The sequence below is a fragment of the Hypomesus transpacificus genome, chromosome 6, assembly GCF_021917145.1.
Source record: "Hypomesus transpacificus isolate Combined female chromosome 6, fHypTra1, whole genome shotgun sequence".
Lineage (NCBI taxonomy): Eukaryota > Metazoa > Chordata > Actinopteri > Osmeriformes > Osmeridae > Hypomesus > Hypomesus transpacificus.
Genome location: NC_061065.1, coordinates 14,878,486 through 14,892,321, shown reverse-complemented (window position 1 = coordinate 14,892,321; position 13,836 = coordinate 14,878,486). Strand labels below are relative to the sequence as shown.

The 13,836-nt window shown below is 45.3% G+C and overlaps 1 protein-coding gene across 1 annotated transcript in view; it reads right to left on the bottom strand.

Moving 5' to 3' along the window:
* akap12b (A kinase (PRKA) anchor protein 12b) overlaps positions 1-10,275 on the bottom strand; it is a 39,934-nt gene extending 29,659 nt beyond the window's left edge. Inside the window, exon 1 of the mRNA XM_047021107.1 lies at positions 9,947-10,275. Coding sequence (XP_046877063.1) covers positions 9,947-10,060 — 114 coding nt within the window. The 5' untranslated portion in view covers positions 10,061-10,275. The remainder of the gene's footprint in view (positions 1-9,946) is intronic.
* Positions 10,276-13,836: the final 3,561 nt, after the last annotated feature.

Below are 13,836 nucleotides of genomic sequence, written 5' to 3'. Positions count from 1 at the left end.
TGCCTCAGCCTCTAAGACAAAAATGTGTTGGAAGCTTTAGGCAAACCAGGTGTCACAGGTTTAAATGCAAAAATGGTCCAGGTAAAGGGTTGTGGGTTTGAATCCCTTTGAGGATCCCATCGAGTACTACAATGGGTATTTTATCGTAATACCTGCTAAATAAAATGATCAGAAACAATGATTAAACATCGGCAGAAATACAACCACAAAGAACATATAGATAAATATATATGTATGTGTGTGTGTTTGTGAGGCAGGCTTCCTCCTCCATCCCGATTTATTTTCCAAGCCAACCAGTTCTGCAGACTTTGCCCCAGGGAAGGATCAATGACAGGTAGGTTGATGGATGAGAGGGCTGTATGATCAATATCGTAAATCTAAGAGATTTTACAGCACAGGGTCAGTTCTCCACACCTACGCACGTAGCCCCACACACACACACACACACACACAGAAGAACAGCATTATACGAAGTGCCTTGAATGATGAATCATTTTTTGTCTTTCAGACCTCCACACACACTTTTGGCGCACTCTGACACACACAATTGGACACACAAGTACACACATACACACAATATAGACAACACTCCTCCAAAGAGCATCATCATTTTGAATGATGTCAACCCAGTCAACCCAGTCATCCATCCACTCCGCCTCTCTCACTGAACACAGAGAAAACAGTTAGTGCTGCATCGGGGCGAGAGTGATAAAAAATGCATGGAAGGGAGGGAGAGGGGAGAGAGTCAGAAATAGACATGAGGAGAGTGAGATGGGTAGCAAGCTAAGGTGTGAGCGGACGGTAAGAAATATTGTGGGAGGGGTGAGAGAAAGATAAAGAGAGAGAAGGAGGGAGACAGAAAGAGAGAGAGGAGGGTGAGCATAGCCAGGGAGACCATGTCCTTGTGTGACGTGACAGAGCTGAGCTATTTAGAAGAGAACAGGGGCCTCTGGGATAGGACAATCCGCAGTGGAGGCCACAGAGCGCCTGCGTCAGCCAGATGGAAAGAGAGAGAGAGAGCAAGAAGAGAGAGGAAAGAGAAAGAAGAGAGAGACACATTCGCCAAACAGTGTGTTTGACAGTAAACAGTAAGTCACTCACTATCAACCATCCCCTTTTAAGCCACAAAATGAAGGCTGGTGTTGAACAGCTCTCAGTCATAGACTACTAAGGCAGGAATATTCAGATGTGTTTTATACCAAATAGTACTGGTACTTTCAACACACACACGCACTGAGTATTATTCTAAAGTTTGCTCTCGATAAGTTTTCACATGGAAGAGCACCCAGACAGAAGACCACACGTCAAGGTGCACCTGCTCCACATTTAGCACTTCAGCAATCCATTTCCACACAGCCTTGAAACCTTCACGCAGCATTAGCACGCTAAACCACCGTCCGTGATGAATAGACATGGTCAATTAGCTTAGCCTTTAGCTTACAAGTGTTTGTGGGTGGAAACAGATCAGGATCAGTGGCTCTTATGTTAGCTTGGGCCTAGCATGGATTACATCACAGCATCATGACCCCAATCCCTCAATGTGCAAAATGTCCTCATGTGACATCAGAAAAGTCTCTCCCACCATCGTTTAGAGAGCAATACCCCCTAAACAAACGCCAAATACAGAACAAGCATGGGGTTCAGCCTCAGAGAAACAGCAGACTTCTGCAACGCGCTCATCAAAGGCATATGTACAGTGCCCTCCAAAAATATTGGAACAGTGAGACCAATTCCTTTATTTTTGCTGTAGACTGAAAACATTTGGGCTTGACATCAAACGATGAATGTGAAACCAGAGATCAACGTTTCAGCTTTTATTTCCAGGTATTTACATCAGGATCTGATGCACAAATTAGAAAATATCACCTTTTTGTTCGAACCCACCCATTTGTCACGTGAGCAAAAGTATTGGAACATGTGACTGACAGGTGTGTTTTGTTGCCCAGGTGTGTCCTATTACATACATTATTCAATCAATAAATACCACTGAATGTCTACACTCAGGTTCAGATTGGGTAAGATAGGTTTTGTCTATGCAGACTGTATTCAGAGGTGAAAACAACATGAAAACCAGAGCGCTGTCTTTGGGTGAAAAACAAGCAATTGTGAGTCTTAGAGAAGATGGAAAATCAATCAGAGCCATTGCAGAAACATTGGCCATAGCCAGTACAACCATTTGGAATGTCCTGAAGAAGAAGAAAACTACTGGTGTACTAAGTAACAGACGTCGAACAGGTAGACCAAGGAAAACATCAGCAGTTGATGACAGAAACATTGTGAGAGCTGTAAAGAAAGACCCTAAAACAACTGTTAGTGAGATCAGCAACAACCTCCAGATGGCAGGAGTGAAGGTATCACTATCTACTGTTCGCAGAAGACTTCATGAACAAAAGTACAAGGGCTACACCAGAAGATGCAAACCACTCATTAGCAAGAAGAATAGGAAGGCCAGGCTGGAATTTGCCAAAAAGTACAGAGATGAACCTCAAAAATTCTGGGACAAAGTTTTATGGACTGATGAGACAAAGATTAACTTTTACCAAAGTGATGGAAAGGCTAAAGTTTGGAGAAAGAAAGGAACTGCTCATGATCCCAAACACACAAGCTCATCTGTGAAACACGGTGGAGGTAATGTCATGGCTTGGGCTTGCATGGCTTCTTCTGGGACGGGCTCATTAATCTTCATTGAGGATGTAACACATGATGGCAGCAGCAAAATGAACTCGGAAGTCTACAGAAACATTTTGTCTGCCAATTTAAGGAAAGATGCAACCAAACTGATTGGCAGAGCCTTCATCATGCAGCAAGATAACGACCCAAAACACACTGCCAAAACAACAAAGGAGTTCATCAGGGGCAAGAAATGGAAGGTATTAGACTGGCCAAGTCAATCTCCAGACTTAAACCCTATAGAGCATGCATTTTACCTGCTTAAGAGGAGACTGAAGGGAGGAACCCCACAAAACAAACAACAACTGAAAGAGGCTGCAGTGAAAGCCTGGGAAAGCATCAAAAAGGAAGAATGCAAAAGTTTGGTGACGTCAATGGGTCACAGACTTGCTGCAGTTATTGAAAGCAAAGGATTTGCAACTAAATATTAAGTCTTATTCACTTAAATATGTTTTAAGTATATCTGTTCCAATACTTTTGATCACATGACAAATGGGTGGATTCAAACAAAATGTGATATTTTCTTAGTTGTGCATCAGATCCTGATGTAAATACCTGGAAATAAAAGCTGAAACGTTGATCTCTGGTCTCACGTTCATTATTTGATGTCAAGCCCAAATGTTTTCAGTCTACAGCAAAAATAAAGGAATTCGCCTCACTGTTCCAATACTTTTGGAGGGCACTGTATGTGCCATATGGATGCAGCACAAGATTGATCCTCTCACAGTAAGAAATTGAGTGGTCATGTGGTCCTTTTGGTACATGCTGACTCAGACATGACTAGGCAATATTATTGTAAAAGAATAAACACGGAATGTATGTATAGCATCTAGCTTTCCGGCTCCTGCTATCTCTTTTACCATTTCTCTTGGATGTAGCCTGAATAAGACATCAAACTCTGCTGTGTTCCAATCACAGTGATTTATTTGACGCAGACAGCTTGGTTCACTCCCCAGGGTGCGGTGAACACCCTGGACCCCGCTGGCCACATCTAGGCCACTCAATATCACACCATCATTGTGACACGCCGCCCCCCAACGGGCCCTTAGGAAGACCAAAGCCCTCCCCACCCACACCTCTGCATCTGAGCTCATCACTTTTTGGAATGAGGAGCTGAGAAAATCAATCAGACACTTCTGAGGGGTGCAATCTGTATGTGAGAGTGGACGTGTTTGTGTGTGTGTGTGTGTGTGTGTGTTTTTCTTCTGCTAACCCTACATCTTTTTTTGTATTCTTTGGGCTGGACGTAGAGGAATATGGTATTCCCTGCCGACCCCACTCAAATCCCTCTGCTAACACTGGTTAGGAAACACAGATCAAGGAGTGGTGCACTGCAAATGCATCCTCTATCAAAAATCTACATTATAACGTATTCATTTGAGCAATTGGGACACTTCTGATACTGGTGGTAAGATGGCGCCCATTTCTCTTCAATAATCTCCTGCTTCTTGTAGTTTACATATTTGTATTTAAACTACAATATTACAAAACACATGGGAATTTTAAGATATCCTTAGCATAAATATTCAGAACTATCAAGGTCCCTATACCACTCATTCCCCTTCTAATCTTCTGCCTTTGCTGTTTGGGGTTTGCCTTTCCTCAAACCTCATTATTGTCTTACTGGTTCAAACTCCTAATCAGAGACACAAAAGAACTGTCCTTTTTTTAGATACCCAAACACACAAGTCCATTCTTTCCTGTGAGAGTGCTGGCACTTGATCTGACATGAGGGGAATGGTAGGATGGAGGGATGGAGAGATGGGGAGCGTGGGAGGACAAACACTAATTACAAGCAATCCTCTTTCCATTTCCCAAAACAGAGAGAGAAAAACAACACAGGAATTTGGGGAATAAAACATTGTAACATTGATAGAAGGTCAGCTCTGTTTCAGGAGCTCTATCAGCCCTACCCCTCCACACTCCTACGCACATGAGCAAGATAAAGGAGTAACAGTGGTTACGGATCACGTAAGATGCACATGCACACTGACTCGTACCGTGCAAACACACGATACTGTATTTCTTTCCCGTCTAAATAAGTTAGGTCCTCTAGCTTCCTCCTCCAGCTTTGTTGAACTTGATTATATCTCTCTCCTTCGTTTTCATTGAGTCTCTCTCGAGCCTCCTTTCCTCTCCTGTGACTTCACATGCATACATGCGCGTACCCCCATTAGGCTCCAGCTGAAGACAGAGGTGGTTCATTAGCATCCCGACCTCCTGATGTCTGGACTCCTGGAGTCTTGTTCCTCTACAACTGGAACAAAGTCACACACACAAACACAAACACTTGGGGAAACATTTTGTTTTGATGAGACTAAAATAAATTACGGTGCTGTTCCTCAAAAGCTGCTTTAGATGTGCAAATAATGACTTCTGTGTCTATATACTGTATAGAGTTAGTGTTTACTGGAATGGCTGCGTTTGTGTCCCCAGTGTACTCTGCATGTTCAAAGTATGTGTCATTCACAACAGTAAGCTGCAGTAAGCTGGAGCAACACACTCCCCAGCAGCTCCCTTGGTAACCTCATCTGTGATGATGGAGCATGGGGAGGGGGGGGGGGTCGTCTCACACACATCACAATGTGTTTTCCTCATTCACTCACTCTCGCAGGCCTGAACGAGGGGGGAGGTCCTATGATCAGACATGCTAACCCCTCCTCCCCCCCCCCCCTTCCCCCCCAAACACACACCCACACACTTGACATTAAGGGCTTTTTTTGCCCATCTCACTCTCAACCCTTGTCATTAGTGTCCTTTTAACCAAGGAGGGGTGGGTGAGGGGGAGGGAGGGAGAGACACGGAACAATCCCTCGATTCATCTCTATGTCCCCCTGCCTAGGTTTTCCCTTTCTTCCTCACCCTCCCTCTTTGTCGCTTTCTCTCTCTTCCTTACCCTCTTGCTTACCCTCCCTCTCCCTCTCACACTCTCAGAAGGGACACCCTCTCTGGTGGAGGTCCCTGTGGGTTCCTTCCTGTTCTGGGGCCGGTGCACACAGGGGCCTCCTGCCTGTCCCTCTTCAGACCATCCTCAATGGTGGCTCTGTTCCACCCCCTCCCCTCCTCCCCCAAACCCTCCTCCCCCCCGCCCAGTCCTGCTCCTCCCCTCGTTAGTCCGTCTGTCTGTCGGCCCCAAACAGGATAATCATAACAGCAGCCAGATAACACAGACCTCCTTAACTCAAAACATATGAGCCATTTATGCAATACGGCCATAACAATGCAAACATACAACATGTTGCTATGTTGTTAGCATGTTTTTCTGTTGCACGGAGTGGACTGAATGCCTGCCTATTGGAGCTAGCATGTGATGAGCTACAGGTTTTATGTGTCGGGGAGCATTGTCCGTGTGATAAGTTGGTATGCATGTTTGGTTGGTTAGTGCTGTGTAGGACTGTGCATTCCGGGATTGAAACAGCTGTTTTTGTGGGCGTCAAAAGAAAACAATGTATTTAGGCTCCCACCCAGCCAGAGAGAGGGAAGTGAACGAGGAAATAATAGAAGGGAGGAAGGGAGGGAAGGAGAGCGAGATGGAGAGATAGAGACAGAGAGAAAGAGAGAGAAAGGGAAAGAAAGAGAGGCAGAGAGAAGAACAAAAACAACATTTCAGAGTTTCAGACCCAATGTCTGCGTTGGCTGTCTGAGGGATCAAGTGTCCCATTGGCGAGCTTCCCCCCCCGCCCATAAACACACACACACACAACATAGGCCCACAATGTGTTTTTGGTGGTGGGAAGTGTTTAGGGGAGCACGTACTCAGCCATGGGCCCGTTGTTGACCTACTTGTGAGCAGTGATGGCGGGGGGACGAGGAGTGCGTCGGGGTGGAGGGAGGGGGAGTGGCCGGACAGGGGCATTGCTCACATTCCTGGGGGCAGTTGAGAGGATGTTTTGGAGCACATCTCAAGCAGAGAGGCTCCATCCCTGAGAAGACGTATCTCCATCCCGTGTGTGTCGGAACCTTCTGCTCTATCCCCACTGTCTAATCACCCTCTACAACACCGGTGTCTCCTGCATAGACTGCTTTATCCTCAAATATGAAATGGATTAACATTTCCATTTACTACATCTGTTCTACACATCCTTAACTTTGGCCAGTGAGGTTTTTTATTGGATTTAACGTTTAGACTGTGGCTCAACACGCTGAACCCTGCACCCCTATAAACCAAAGATGCCCGTTAAAGTTCAGAGGTCGGAACAGCCCATTTTGGATAGGTCATGGGGTTGTACTGAAGGTCAGGGTCCTCCATGGCTTTAGAGGTCACACAGCTAGCTTTCTAACCAACATTCAGGATCATTATAAAGCTGGTTACAGTTTTGTGGCATGATTCTTCAGTTCTTCTTTCTAAACCAGTTATGTGTTGTTATATATTTCATTGTGTTGTTCTAGTGAACAGGTGGCCACTACCACCAGTCTGTCATGTGTGTTCCCAATTCATCCATCATGTTCATCCATCATGTACACTGTGGAAGATAGAATGAAACCGTTTTGAAGATGACTTTCAGTAAATGATGACTTTTAGTCGATGAAGTCATCCAAAAAAGCATGAATTAAAGCCAGGTTAAACTGAGCACTCTTGGCAACATAATGGGTTTAGTAGAGGAAGACTTCGGCATTGTCACTGATAATCAAGTTCAGCTAGTAGATCTAATCATTCACCCCCTTGTTGCACCTAAATATGTACACATGCAGAAACATTGCTAACAATCTTGAGAACAATCTCATATGCAGTTTGTCCCAATAAAATGTTCCTTCAAATTGTTCATGGTTATCCAATGTCTTGGGTTAACCCAATTTCAATTTAGTGGAGGAAAATAAATTATGAACTTATTATGAAGACATGATTGTGTAAAGAGCTATTCAATCCCACAAACTAATTTGTTTCAAACATGCAATCCAAGATTGAGTGGCTGGGGAAACCTGGTGATGTGGTTGTCAGAGATAGCATTGGATGACAGAAGCAGCGTTGTCGACACGATTTCTGAACCTGCCAGGTTGCTACGCGCAGGGACGACTCGTAATGAGCAATTTAGTAGCATACATATCACCTTGTCCTTGCTGCAGTCACAAAGCACAATGCCTTCGTAGCAGCGTGGGGGCAGGACTGGGGGTGGTGTGAAAACGTCACATATCTGACATCGCCTTGTCAAAATGTGACAGATGAGCGTTGCTGAGGCCATGCTTGTGTCAGCCAGCTCAAGTATGCAAAAGACCCCTAACTCCCACGTTAACCAAATAACCTGGAGCCACAGGGGAAATGATGTCACACAGCCAGGTAAACCAACACACACATGCTTTATAGTGAGCCAGCCAGGTAAACCAACACACACTTGCTTTATAGTGAGCCAGCCAGGTACACCAACACACACTTGCTTTATAGTGAGCCAGCCAGGTAAACCAACATACACATGCTTTATAGTGAGCCAGCCAGGTAAACCAACACAAACATGCTTTATAGTGAGCCAGCCAGGTAAACCAACATACACATGCTTTATAGTGAGCCAGCCAGGTAAACCAACACACGCATGCTTTATAGTGAGCCAGCCAGGTAAACCAACATACACATGCTTTATAGTGAGCCAGCCAGGTAAACCAACACACGCATGCTTTATAGTGAGCCAGCCAGGTAAATCAACACACGTATGCTTTATAGTGAGCCAGCCAGAGTTTGACAGCACCAAACTATGTGAGAACAGCTAAAGAAGCCACAGGGCCAGTTAAAGAGGAATCGAAAGCAATGGCTCTTCATAAAATGCATTCTCTGCGTTGGTGACTCCCTTTCTAATGTGTTATCTGGTGACCTTTAACTGTGAAACCGAAAGACTTCTGTGGCCTCCCACCTAGAAAAAGATCAATAGCATCAATCCACTAAACCATGCATGAAAACAGCAGGTGGCAAAACGTACAAAGCCATTAGAGGATGACAAACCCCTCAAGACTTATTCACGCGATCACAAGGAACAGAGAGATCGAGAGGCGGAGGGAAAGAACAATTCATACTGTGGCAAATCCATAGCCCATCTGGAGTCAGTCATCTCATGTTACAGTACAACACAAGCGTCAGTGATGGTAATCAGGAGCTCCCAGCAGCAGGAACACAGCACACTGGGCCAGGACCAGGCTTCCCTGGAGACCGACACCAGCCACAGGGAGAGCTGGAGTGGGCCTCGTCATATATCACCAGCTAGATATGATATCAGGAGGGGATACGGAAATGAAATATCACTAATATGTGTTCCAACAGTTGACCAGTTGCCTACTGTGCCCTGTCCGTTGTAACATCAGGCTAGGCTGTGTTCGTGTGGACCTTGCCTACCTACCTCATTTCACCCAACTTCCTGCAGTTGCCAGATCTTCTTCACGGAACATGTAAATTAGGCTATCTGGACCTGTCGTTTGCTTGATGTAGTGAGACCGCAGTGCTGTGGAAGTTATGTATCCTATGTACTGCATGTGATGGGACCATCACATGAAGAGCACCATAACATCATGCTGTTTAATTAGATGACACATGTCATTATTGACTAGAGATGTGAAGTTCAAGATTGCAACCAAACAATACCAGAGATGGACTGCATAATGTATTAGTTATTCCATAATATAGCCTGGTTAGGGGAGACACAATCAGGACACAGGTGAAGAAGTAGATGTGAATTGACCCTATTTTGCAGTGTAGAAGCTCCGAAATATGGTCAAATATGTAGGTCTTTTTAAAGGCATTGCATTGATACATATATTATACATCAGCCAAAGTTATTACAATCATCAACTAATTTATTCCATCAACTGTTATGCAATGTGCTTCAGTGCCTAGTTTGTAGTGCGATTTATTAAAAGCAGTTAACTATTGGTTTCAGAGGCCAAATGGAAGGCGACAATAAAGGTACATGACCGTAAATTGTGACCGAGCAGTGCTGCTGACGTTTTTATTACTGCGGAGCATACACCCGCGGCATAGGATACCTTGCTGCAGACACCTCGTTGCATTACTCAGCAAAACCTTAAAAAAAAGTGGCAGAGCTAGTATTTCATCCAGCAAGCCGAAGTCAGTGGATAGTCGGAATAAAAGGTGTTGAACGGAAAGGATCAAAGTGTAAAGATTAGGCCACTCGGTAACTTGATTAGCATGAATCAAAATAAATGCAGCAGCGTGGGAACTGCGTTAGTTAAGCGCAAAATAGGCTGCTTCAGTGTTGTCCGTGGCGAGACTGCGACTGCTGGGACAGTGATTGTATGGGCTCAGGAGTCGCCGTTAACCCACAGAGGATCCATTTACCTTGGCATCGACGCCGCTGTCTTCCTGGGTTGCGTTCACCTCGGCACTCAGCTCCTCCGCTGACGCATCTTCTTGAGTCTTCCCGTCCCGTTGCGCTGAGGTCTGAGCTCCCATGGCGAAAACCTCACGTTCTCCTCTTTGGCTTCTTATTGTCTGGAAACCACAGCAAACGCGATCAAAATATGAAAGAAAGTCGTTGACTACAGCAAGTAGGGTATCCGAGCGCCCAAAATGCGTCCTGATGAACCGCTCAAGGGTAGTCGAGGTCTGAAGTGATGAAACCAGAGTGCCAACGAACTCTTTTAGGACCCCCCCTCCTCCTCCCCTCAATATCACATGGACCACTAGTGCGCCGCGGCACGCCTTGCAAAAACAGAAGAGCTCAGGGATAGCGACCTGATAAAGGGGCGCAGCCACGCAGTAAACAATGTATCGCCTTTAGCCTACCTTTCCAAATGAATTCGCCCAGACATTTAACCCATGATTTCAAAATGAGATTATGGATTTGTAATACTTGGGCTTTACGTGAGGCTACTGGGAGAAGCACCTGCTCCCTTGAGATTTCACTTGAATGTTGTACATTATTATAGGTAAATGCCTTTCTCTCTCTTTCCCCTCTTTGTTTCTCTGTCTCTCATGATGGTTTGTGGATGTCTACCTAATGAACAGAGTACGGGCACGCGGGCTTGAGTGGCAGCGTTAATTGCGGGTTTGGCCGCGCGCCATCAACCACAGTAGCCAGCATTTTGTATGGAATTTCGGGAGCACAAATTAAAGGCCTCTGCAGAGGACTAAGCCAAGTTCACACAAGCCTAGACTGTGGCTCTACCGCTAAAACCTATCCAAATCTCGATAGCTCAACAAAAACAAACAAAAAACGTAATCAAAACTTTCTATGGGACACTGTTGGCCTATTTAACATCTCACATGCAACAAAAACAAATATGGCTACCGTTATGGCTACTAGCCAATATTCTGAATAACAAAAAAACTGCATAGCAAAATGTGATAGGTTGTAAATATGTAAGCTTTAGAAATGTCAACATGGCATATAATTTCATCCATGTGAGTTTTAGACCTACTACAGATGTGCCAATAAGATGGGAACCAACAGGCATACAGTATACCTACGTGTGCAGAGGTTTATAAATCAGGCCTTCCCTAACACAGCACAGGTCCTCTTTAGACTGATGACGCACGCAACACTGATATTGAATTTACAATAATAAGCTAATTAACCTGGTTAGCAGCAGGGTACATAGAAATTAGTGATATTAGCCCCTGATGGAACCAGTTCATTTCCTTTGATTGCCAGACAAAAGTACCTTCTGTAGAACATCAAAGATGCCCAACATGGCAATATGTCTGCTTACCCAAAGTTCTGAATTCAGGGGAATGATTGTGTGCTGCATGCCACAAAGAGCACCTCTGTGCATTATTAAAACATTTTAACTAACTTTGTGGGACTAATTAGATTATATCCCTAAAATGTTGTATTGTGCCTGTCAATGTGGTTGCCTATTACTCTTATTTTGTATTTTAAGTGTGTCACCATCAGCGTTGGACCATCAAAACAACTAACCTCAGCTTTAACCAAATGCACCTCTCGCAGAACCAACAAACATTGCCTTAAAGTTCAACAATGACAAACATGTTTTATGGCTAACTAATAGATTCAGGCCCTGCCATGAGAAGTGTACAAAACAGTCCAGACAGATATCTCATGAGGTATCAGCACACCAGTAAACAAAACAACATTTAATCACCCCCCCGCCCCGCCCATCCCCTGATACACCACTTCTGTTGTTCTCTAACCATATTTCAAATTACCAAATTATCATTCACATGTCTACATCCTGAGGACATACAACGCATGCCATAGTTGTAGCTACTACACATTTTTTATTTTCACTGACAAAGTTCGCTGCCGCAAACCACGCGTGTCTCGCCAGACTGCATGGTCGATTTAAGGTGTTGAGAAACGTCTCTGTCTTGCGGTAACCCCGTGAAAAAAAGAAAGACGGACCCTTTTGCATCTGGGTCGAGTTACACTCGTTTAACGGGGAGGGGAATGCTACGAACTAACCGCTAACGGCCACAGACAAACACTGCTGCTAGCACAGACAGACCAGGCCTATTGATGTTGTTAGAAAAGAACCGAGGGAGGTGGGGAGAGACAAATAGAGAGAGAAGAAGGGGAGCGTCAGGTCTGGTCCGTGCACCAACTGCATAGCATAGCTCATCTGTTCTGGAAAAAAATTATGTTTATCTGAAATACCAGAATGAAGGCCCCCAGGTAGACTACAGCACTCAAATACTATGCCACATCTATGAGTGGAGAAAGGGGGAGAGCGGGAGAAAGTGCATGAAGAGAGGGAGAGAGGGTGAGTGTGTGTGTGTGGGAGGGGGGGGGGGTAATGGTCTGTAAGAGGTGTATAAACCTGTTGTCCTTCAAACACACATGAGAGGCCCTGGAACCTTGACATTCCAGAACAGGTTGCAAGATTCTGTATATTCCTTGTCTGTGCAAACTTTCATGGCGAATAAATCCCTTTCTGATTCTGACAAAGCACCCTTGTTTAGATATACACACATTTTTCCCTCCATCCATTTCACTCTGCATATTTCATACCATGTAATCAGGACAGGACTAACACGGACACTTTCCCCATGTGTACTGTGCCCTGACCTCTTACATGTAATGCCATCTCCCAAATCTAGTACAGTTGTCATTTCCTTTTACAACAGCAGCACACAGGGATTATCCCTGAGGGATAGTCCCCATGGTGTAATGCTCTACCTCTGGGATGGAAATGTGATATGGACTACTGAAAACACACATTACACTCATTGTGAAGATACTACCCTATACATGTGCTGACACATCTGGCCTGCAGCGAGATGCTGCAGCTGGCTGCAGAGTCAATCTCCTGCTCAGAGAGAATCTCTGGGCAGGGGAGAGCTCTTTGGTGTCTGGACCCTCCGTCGATGAGTGACCTTCCCTCTGGCCGGGAAATCGACCGCTGATGTCATCGAAAACAAGGAGGAGGAAAAGGAGGGGGAGAAGGAAGGGAAGAGTGGGTGAAGAGGGGGAGAAGAGGTGCAATAGGGGAGGATCTCATTAAAGTGAAAGCCTCACTGGAAGTGCAGTGGTCGACCAAAATCTCACACACACTCTCTCACACACACAGTATCAACACTGGGCACTTGTAAACAACTTCCTCGGTTCTGAACAGCAGACCTGCTGGTATGCGTTCAGCCAGGCACGACTGACCACCCCACCGTCCAGGAAGCAGGGAGACAGCGTGCAGACTTAAAGACGTCTATAGATTAAGTGAACGCCTATGGACTGTGTGAAGCAGGCAGTGCAGGTAGACAAGCCTGGAAAGAGAATGAACGCGAGAGAAGAAGCCAAAGGGAGTGACGTGGGTAAAAGACGGCAAGGACACAGGAGACTGAAAGGTATCAACAGGATGAGCAGTAAAGATGGAGGACGCCACGTGGCACAGGAGAAACAATACACATGTGAGTTAAAAGTATGGAGTAGATTGGTTGATGACTCGGTGTATGGGGTGAGACTGTGCAGTCGAGTACCAGGGCCTGGTGTGTATGGTGAGGTGGCAATGGCCCCCTTAGTGGCCCTCTACAGAGGCAGGGGCTGCAGGGGTTGAGTTCATTCCCCCCCCACATGGGACAAAGCCCCCCTCTTTGTTCGAGCGGTCTATCCTGTCACCAGACTAAAGACACAGCGGTTGGCTACAGCTCCACATGTAGCAATGCAGCAAACTTGTTCAGTTGTGAGTGCTGTAGAGTTTCACTGTGGAACAGTGTGATCCAATCTCACATGCAGGTGTAGTTTTGTACTTTCGTGACACAACATTAAATGCCAG